This window comes from Lagopus muta, chromosome 1 (genome assembly GCF_023343835.1).
Source record: "Lagopus muta isolate bLagMut1 chromosome 1, bLagMut1 primary, whole genome shotgun sequence".
In the NCBI taxonomy this organism is placed as follows: Eukaryota; Metazoa; Chordata; class Aves; order Galliformes; family Phasianidae; genus Lagopus; species Lagopus muta.
This window is the reverse complement of record NC_064433.1, coordinates 128,039,948-128,049,476: the sequence shown is the minus strand read 5'-3', so window position 1 is coordinate 128,049,476 and position 9,529 is coordinate 128,039,948. Positions and strand designations below refer to the sequence as shown.

Sequence of the window (9,529 nt, the reverse complement as noted above, 5' to 3'; positions counted from 1 at the left end):
TCGCTTCACATAATTCCCTTCTTATCTTAAACAAGAGCATAGGGAGAATTTAGGGAAACCACAGGAAGTCATTAAGGATTATTTTCCAGTTAAATACAGAGTCTGTGTATTATATAATGTCCCTATACATGTTTTTATATATACTTCATTTGATGGTGTTTATCCCACGTAGTTATCAAATAATATTATACCTTGCCTATGAAGAAACTTCACATCTGAGAGAGTGCAACATATCTCATACCAAAGACATATCAGCCCATCTCTCTGGCAGCTTTATGCCCATTTGATGGGACAAGTAGAATTAACCAAATCAAACATGAACGTAGCACGTTTTAACACAGAAATTATCATCCAAGCTTTGGTGAAACACCAGCATACTTAAATAGTGTAAGGAAGCTCCTTCCAAGAATTAAAAAACAGACGCCAGTGCTTCAAACTAACTTCTGTCCTTCTGCCACAGGGGAAGTGTTGCAAGGCAGAAAAATCTAGTCTTGGAAAAATCCCACTGAGAACACAGCTACACCCCAGTGAATGGTAAGTTGTGTCCCTTTGATGTCCAAGAGGATGAGCTACCAGATCCACAGCAGCAGCACAGGGCAGAAATATGAAAGGAGTATTTCCCTCCATCTCATTTCCACCTGACAACAACATGTGCCAGTTTACACGATACAGAAGAGGTGCTGTTTCCCAGCTGTTGCCACAGCCCTGCATCTGCCACTGAGAGCAACTTCTCTGAACTGCAGCTTACTTTCTCTCTTGGGGCCAACAAATGGCCTCAGGGGAGGAGACAGGACAGTGCTGAATAACCCTACAGACACTGCGACAGAGGGGTAAGAGTTTGCTGACAACACTGCTAGTTCTTTGTATGTTTGTAGGGCAGTGGGCTATTTCCAATTCCTGGGTCTCTCTTAAAGCACATGGCCTGCTTGTGCTGCAATTGTGGTTCCACACCTAATCTCAGTGCTGCCCCTGTCTCATTCTTATTAATGCTTACATAAGCTCCAGAGAAAAATAAATACTCTATCAGATTGTGAAGCCCATTTTGTCTTCATTGCTTATATTCAAAAAGACATACAAACAAGCTAATAAAATGTTTTCAGAAAATGTATGTGTACATTATGTCTGTACTATATGCAAAAAATGCACACTATATATGTTTGTGTGTTTATGTAAAACATACACAAATATTACATCACATACAAATCTACATTTGTCTAAGTATGAAAAACAAATAGGTTGTTTCTCTTAGGTCTTCCTTCTCTTCTGCTTGTACAGTGTAGTGATTACTGGAAAGACAATGCTGCAAAGGCAGAAAAAAAAAAAAGAAGATAAAATGCAGGGAATATTTTCGTTTATTTCAGCTGGAATTCCAGCTCGTCCAGAAAGTGATTTCCTAATTGAGTCTCCACGTTTAAGAACGTTTTGTGATCTTTGCATGTTTACTACGCCAGTCTCCACATGAGGGCAGTAGATTCCATCATTTTTCTATGGCTTTGCTGTATGCACATAGCTGTGTACTACTGTAACTGGTAGGGACAAAAACTCAACACCACAAGCACTCGAAGCACCATTTGATAGACTTAGCTAAGGATTACCTAATGTAGCTGTATGTGTGTGTGTGTGTGCATACAGGGATACTCAGAACTAAAGGTAATGTCAGATAGTCTTGAAAGTTAATGTATAAACAAAATGGGAACTATAAGGGGACATCATAAAGATACCCTGTTTGTAACAGCATTTAATGCCTCACCAACAAATTTGCATGATGGTATGAACAGCAGTAACTGGGACCCAAATACCTTTACTGAATATGAAAATTGAGCTGTAAAATCTAGATTAAATAGTGTTAGCTTACAGAGTTCATTTTTGTCTTCTACCTTCTTGATCAGATCAGATTTATCAATTAAAGAAAACTTATCTGCTCTACTGTATCTTAATTTTTACCACATTGAAGGCTTGGTTTTAGCAGCAATATGTGGAAATAGTTGTCTTTCTACAAATATGTTGACATTTTAGGAAGAATCATACTGACTGATTTGCATTATTCATCACAATGTGGTGAGACACTGATGCATTCTGCACAGACTGGAAAGCAACGTGATATAAGGAAAGGGAAAATGTCAGCCTGTGGTCAGTAAGCAGGAGCTGGGAAAATAGCACCATCAGTGTTGCATTGCTGAATCCTTTTGAAGAAGAAAAATTCATTGCACATCCCTGCAGAGTTTCAAAGTGAAAATTTTGTATACAGTCTTTATAGAAGTAAACAATGAAATGAGAGCTACAGTCATTTCACATGATATATTTGTCTTTTTGGAGCCATAAAGGTTTGAGGAAGTGAGAGAGACTTGCAGTCTATTTGTGCATTTGCTGTGGTCCCCAGGAATATTTTCACCAGCTTATAAGCCTACATGGATTTCCATCAGATGAGCAAGCTCCTGTTAGAAGCATGAAGATGGCAGAATAAGAAGAAAGCTGTCAAGAAGCACAAAGTAACAGGCCCAGCATACTAACATTCCTTTTGTGGTGTGGCTTCATGGTAACGTGAAAGTTTATTAACATCTGGATGTCTGAACACAACCAACAGAAAGTACAGCTATCACGTAGATTCCAGAAACGGAGCAGGCAATCAAGATGCATATTGCCATGCACTAAGACACTTAGAGCAACACTTAATATCTAGTTTCTGATCAGATGAACTGTGCCTTTTGTGCCTCACAAGCCCACATTTCTAGATATCTGAGTTCCTCTGCGAGGTGTTTGCTCTGTATCTAGGTAGTGGTTTATTTATCTGTTAATCACATTCCTTTCTTTGCAGCAAGAATCTGGAGTGTTGCTGCTGCTTCCAACTTTCACACTGAAAGGGCTCTATGTTTCTAAAATGAAATTGGCTGTTTATGAAGAAAATTATTTACAGACATTCTCCTACTGTGGATGTTTTCTGTTGGAGACAAACTTCCTGCATCTTTTTCCAAACTCTCACTTACGGTTTTACTTCCCTCAGCTTCTATAGAAATTACTTCTTCAGCCCCTCACCCATCTCTTACTTGAATCTGTTTATACTTCTCCAAAGCCTTTTCTCCTGTGACAAGGCCTTTAAGATATACAGCAGGAGTCAAACCTTTGAGTTCTTTTGAATTTGAAGCACTCAATGAAACACTTTCCCATTTTCCTAGTACCTCAACTGTATTCCAGCAACAAGTTGAGGATGTGGAAGATATTGGGAAAAGCTTCAACGGAGAATTAGCCTTGGCAGCTCCCTTGAAGGATAATGTGCACATTTTCCTGGGCAATTCGGATATGACAGAGCCAGGTCATGTGAACACTGATGCAGGAGCTGTGGAAAGAGAACCACCAAAGCTGAAAATTCTACAGAGGAAAAAGCTTCTTGAAAAAGAAAGACTGTCTGCTGGGCATTGTAATGAGCCAAGATAGTCAAGCAGGTGGCATTTTATTTGTGCTAAAATTTAGAAAGTTATCCTGGTTGATATGACTCTTTAAGAGTCCTCAGAGTCTCCTCAGCTATTAACATATCTCCAGCTATTTAGGCTTAAAGGAAAATATAAAAAATCATAAGCCTTACAAGCAAATCATGGAAGACTGAGAGTTCTGTAGAAGTCCAGACTTCAGACAGATTTTTTGTCAAATGATGTCAGAAGGCTTTTAAAAAGATATTTCAGCTCAGTGATGTACTCTACTCTATAATGTTCTCCATGATTATACTTTATGAGTTTGACGAGATAACACTTACGCACAAAGATGTAATCTAAAATGATTGTAATCCAGAAGAATATATCACATATGAGTAGCATGATTGAAATCTTGCTCTCAGCAACACCTTTTAAGACTATCAAGAACACCATAATTGAGGAAAGATAGTACAAGATTTATTTCAACAATGAGCTCTTCATTTTTTTTCTTGTGGGCATCCAATTGCCAGCCTCTAGTATTTATACATAAGCTTTATTATAGAAGAATAAATGAACAGGTATACAGAGAAAAGAAAAAAAGTCAGTCTTCAGAGTGCTTGGAAAAGTAAGAAACTTTAAAAGTTGCAGAGATGTAGAAAAAAGGGTCAATAGCAATGGAAAACCAATTCATTTTATTTAATAACTTGATCTCCATGACTTGTTCTAAGCAGAGAAGTAACTTGCACATGATAGGTGCAAACAAATCTTAAATCATGTCCTTTTCATGGCTTGTTTATTTATTCATTTATTATTATATAAACAAGTTCAAGCACATTCAGACATTAAATTGTTAAGCAATAAAGAAACAAACCCAACAATAACAACAAACAGAACATGAGCTTATATATATCCATAGCTTCTCAGTAAAATCACTGCCACAGAGGCAATCTAGTAAACATGTCATCCAGAACTCATACTAGAATCATAAAATCATAGAATCATAGAATCACTAAGGTTGGAAAAGGCCTCCAAGATCCTTCAGTCCAACCATCCACCTACCACCAATATCTCCCAACTAAGCAACATCCTTTAATACAGTATCTACACGTTTCTTGAAAACCTCCAGGGACAGTGACTCAACCATCTCCCTGGGCAGCTCATTCAGGTGCCTGACCACTCTTCCAGAGAAGAAATGTTTCTCAGTATCCAACCTGAATCTCCCCTGGTACAACTTGAAGCCATTCCCTCTTGTCCTATCAGTAGTTATGTGGGATAAGAGGCCTATCCCCACCTCTCTGCAAGCTCCTTTCACATTGCAGAGAGCAATAAGGTCTCACCTGAGCCTCCTCTTGTTCAGACTGAATAATCCCAGTTCCTTCAGCTGCTCCTCATTAGAATTGTGCTTCAGACCCTTCAACAGCTCCCCTGCCCTTCCACAGACGCATTCCAGGTCCTTGATGTCTTTCTTGTAGTGAGGGGCCCCAGGCTGAACACAGTACTTGAGATGCAGCCTCACCATGGCTGAGTACAGGAGGATAATCGCTTCCCTGCTCCTGCCAGCAATGCTATTTCTGATAGAAGCCAGGATGCTATTGGTCTTCTTAGCCACCTGGGCACACTTCTGGCTCATGTTCAGCTGAGTGTTGACCAGTACCCCCAGGTCCTTTTCATCCACACAGTCTTCTAGTCACTCTGCCCTAAGCCTGTAGCATTGCCTGGTGTTGTTGTGGCCAAAGTGCAGGACCCGGCACTTGGTCTTGTTGGACCTCACCCATTGGCCTCAGTGCAGTGATCCAGCCTGTCCAGATCCCTCTGTAGGCCTTCCTACCCCAGGCAGATCGACACTTCCTCCCAACTTGGTGTCATCTGCAGACTTGCTCAGAGTGCTCTCAGTGCTTTCATCCAGGTCGTATTGTATTGAGCAGACCAGGCCACAGTGCCAACCCCTGGGGATCACCACCCATGACTAGCCACCAGGTGGATTTAAGTCCATTCACCACCACTCTGGGCCTGTTCATGCAGCCGTTCTTTATTCTAGCAAAGAGTGTACATGTCCAAGCCACAGGCTGCCAGGTTCTTTAGGAGAATGCTGTGGGAAACAGTGTTTCCCTCAACTGAAGGCAGTATTGATATGAACTTCACAATAACTTCTTAAATGGCAACATACGCTTATATGTATGAACATACACACATATAAATACATTTAAACTCACATGCACTGAACAAGGAGGGTAGTAGTCTTACACCTTCTGGTGTCCCTTGAGGACACGTTTCCAGTGTCAAAGAGCAGTTTGTTGGGCTATTTTTGAAGTAACTTCTTATTTTCTTCTTTTAAAACAACCCCCAAAGCTTCATAGTATGCACCATCAAATTCAAAACGTTGTTCACTTCCATATTCCTTTTGTGAGAAACAATCCCATTAACAAAAACTGAAATTTTACCTAATGTGAGCTAACTGGAGGCCAGCTGATATGAAGAAGTACCTGCATGGGATAATGTTCCTATAGCTTTTGATGCACGGTTGAGAAAAGGATGAAGTGTTATGGTGAGTTGAGTGAAGTTGGAGAGAAGAACATTTTTAGTCAGTTGTGAGCAGCTTTTCTGTATTGCAAAAGGAGCAATTCAGTATTTTTCAAAATATAACAGTTGATGTCCAACGTGCAAAGCTTCTGCCTTTTCTGCTCTGTTTGATGTCAGTTACATTAGAGACCTTTCACCACATTTCAGGATGCAATAAGTGCTTGAAGATTAAATTCAAAAACAAACAGAATGAAAATCCACACTAGAGATGGAAAAAATAACAAAGAAAACTATTTGCATGTTAAGAAAAAAAAAAAAAAAGAAGAAGAAGAAGAAGGAGAAAGAAGGGGACATTAGGATGAGTGACAAAACAGTTTCTGCCGAAGTGTTGAAAACAGTTTTGGTAGAGAGAAAGCTGTAATGCTTTAAGTGGATGGAAGAGGGATTTGAAAGCAAGGCAAAATCATGCTAAATTATCATGTGGGCCTGCAAAACATGTGTAACTGAATTTTGTGCCTTGTGATGATGGGACTTCTTAGGAAAAACCCAGCCTGTGTCTTTTCAGACATAGTAGGTAAATAGAGGCACATGTCCAAAGTACTGAAAGTACTGTGCTATGTCTTGGATAGCTTTTTAAAATTATTATTATTGTTTTTTTCTTTAGAGGGGTAGAGCAGGCAACTGTGTAGGGTGTGCTCAAAGAAAGTGACACTGAATGAGCTGGATTTGGATGCCATAGTCCCAAGCAAGTAAGCAGTGGATTTTGTGTGTGTGTGTGTGTGTATTTTTTTTCTTTTTTGTTTTGTTTTTACTTTAAACACATTAAGTTATCTTCTCTTCTTTTACTTCCTTCTCCATCCTGAGAAATTAATAATTTCAGAAAATGCAAATGTAATCCATGCAGTAGTTGAAGTTGTCTCAAATACTCTTTGTTTTAGCTTTTCTTTCATTGCATGAGATATTTTGCTATGAAATATAGCTTAAGATAAGATAAAATTGAAGTAAACAATATGAGTCAGTCTAACCTTTTCAAAGGTTAGTGTGGTTTGATTCCGATAAACAGTTGGGTGAGTGTTGTGGTGAATTCACAGTGGCTATGTATTAAGCATTAATGGTAAAATGACAAGCTATGTTTACTCATTCTTTTATAGAAACACAAGAGAGATAGCAATACATTAAAAAAAAAAAAACAAAGCACATTGCTTAGAAAAATAACTCCCCCAAATCCCTCGTCAGCATAAGCTTTAACTCATATACAGCAATATTTCACATTCATCTAGGACGTCAAGCTTTGGGTAATGCTTGAAATCATACATCTGAAATGTAGTTCTTGTTCTAAACTTATCCTTTGGACTAATTCCAGGCTAACCCTTAAAAAACTATGTTGGGTTTTCTTCAGCGGTTTTTTGAATAAACTCAGTTTCTTTTGCGCTTGCACTTCTTATCAGCAAACAGTTGTTTACTAAAGTAGCATGCACAGTATGAATATGGTTTGATGTCTGTCACTGGAGAAAGTTATTTTCAGCATAGCTATTCAAAAACAAAACGTTATCGGCCTCTGCATATGGAACTCACAGGTGCTTTCCTGCCTGAGGCTAGAACACACTTTCTTGCCTTTGCAAACAGATCTTCACTCCCTCTAAGCCATCCATAGGTCCACTTGACATCGACCTGACTGACATGGTCCTGCCAGAAAATAAGCTTTCTCTTCTGGCTTCCAGGCTGTCACTCAGTGGTACCTTAGAGCGAAAAACTTGCATGAACTTCTGGTAAAATTCTTTAGATGCAAAATAATAAATGAAGGGATCTATGCAGTTGTTGAGGCAACTTAAGCATAAGGTGAACTTGTAAGCAGGGTACAAACTCCTTTTGTAAAACAGACGGACAATCATATGTGCAAGTAGGATAAAATTATTGGGGGCGAAGCAAGTGATGAATACCAAAAGAACTATAATTGCCAGGTATATGGATCTCGTCTTCTGCCTGTTACCATATCTGCTTGATGTCTGAATAAGCTTCCGAATGGTGCCGATGTAGCATCCAACCGTTACAATGAAAGGAATCAGGAAGAGCACAACAAATAGGGTGAGAAGAAAGGCTACCCAGGCTGCGAAGTTGGGCAGCATCTCCCATTTGAGGACATCAAAACAGGTTATAATCTCCAATTCTTTCACTTCATAGGTCAGATCTGTGCTTTCCAACGGGTAGAAAGCTAGTAGCAAGAAAATCCACATTACCACGCAGGCACCCAGGGCATATCTTTTTCTCCTCCACTTGATCAATTTCATGGGATATACCACGCCCATGTACCTCTCTATGCTGATACAGGTCATGGTCAGTATGGAAGAATACATGTTGGAGTAGAACATCACAGTCACAAGGCTGCAAAGAGTCTTGCCAAAGGTCCAGTGATTGCCCTTAATGTGATAAGAAATCTGGAAGGGAATGCAGCAGGCCAGCATGAGATCCGTGATGCTCAGGTTGATCATGAAGATAACAGAAGGTGTTTTGGGTTTGATGTGCCAGCAGAGCACCCAAAGGGAGAAAAAGTTGCCAGGAATACTGATAATATCCACCACTGTATATACCACTGGGAGAGTGATGGAGATAGCTTTATTTTGAAGCATTGCAAGCGTTTCAGCATCCAGGTGGGATCCGTTTTTAACCATTATTCAAAAGAGTGTTCTTGTTCTCTGTAAGCTAGCTTGATCATATCATGAACACTTGGCTTGAAAATCTAGAGAGAAAATGTCAAGAAAGAGAAGCAATATGTCAAAGCAGAAATTGCAAACATGCTTAGTGTATTAATTAAATATTAATTTTAAAAAGCTGAATTTCATTTGATATTATTCCTGAACAAACTGAATCAGTTAAAATTATCTTCTGAGAACTGCCTTCTCCCTTCTACTTATTGCATTGTTTTATCTGTCTCGTTTATTTCTAGCTTTGAATAGCTACTTTTTCCCTGCTGAATGGCTTTCTGATAGTTTTACAGCCTATACATTACCATTACCACACCTCATTGTCATGTGATTGTGACACAGATTAAATCACAAACTGGAATCAAATTGATGTCTGCATTAGCACACTATGCCATAAGTTCCTCAAGAGCTAAATCCATTCTATATACTCTGGATGCCAAGACCTTGCTGTCTTGTAATACTGAATAGTTTTTGAGATTTTTTTTGTTTTTATTTTTTGTCCAATGAAACAGCAATCTATTCCAAGTAAATATGTAACTGGGGAAAGGAGAACACGCAATCAATTATTTTTTGTATATCTATGATATGAACTGTATGTAAGAGAAAGGCCATGTATAATCAAAAGCCAGGGACAGACTGTGTGTTTTAAAGGCTAGAGGGAACAGCCAAAGAAGTCACACACCTTCTTCTAACTAAAAGAACAGATGCTGCATTTCGGTTTTTGAAAGATATCTTATCAGTGTCACCTGTAATTCTGCAAAAGGAGTTTCAGTTTTGCAGTCTACAAAAAAGGGTCATGCTTTCACTGTCTGACCTTTATAAACCTTTATTGGCAGACACAAGTAGCTTATGGATTGGCTTGTTTACTGTAGACAGTGCAGCATTATTTAGCAGCTGTAA

The 9,529-nt window shown here is 39.1% G+C and overlaps 1 protein-coding gene across 4 annotated transcripts in view; it reads right to left on the bottom strand.

The window, feature by feature from the left end:
• Positions 1–4,078: 4,078 nt before the first annotated feature.
• P2RY8 (P2Y receptor family member 8) overlaps positions 4,079–9,529 on the bottom strand; it is a 50,430-nt gene continuing 44,979 nt past the window's right edge. For all 4 annotated transcript variants that reach the window (XM_048934479.1, XM_048934478.1, XM_048934477.1 and 1 more), the window contains one exon: positions 4,079–8,664. In XM_048934479.1, coding sequence (XP_048790436.1) covers positions 7,523–8,596 — 1,074 coding nt within the window. In that variant the 5' untranslated portion in view covers positions 8,597–8,664 and the 3' untranslated portion in view covers positions 4,079–7,522. The remainder of the gene's footprint in view (positions 8,665–9,529) is intronic.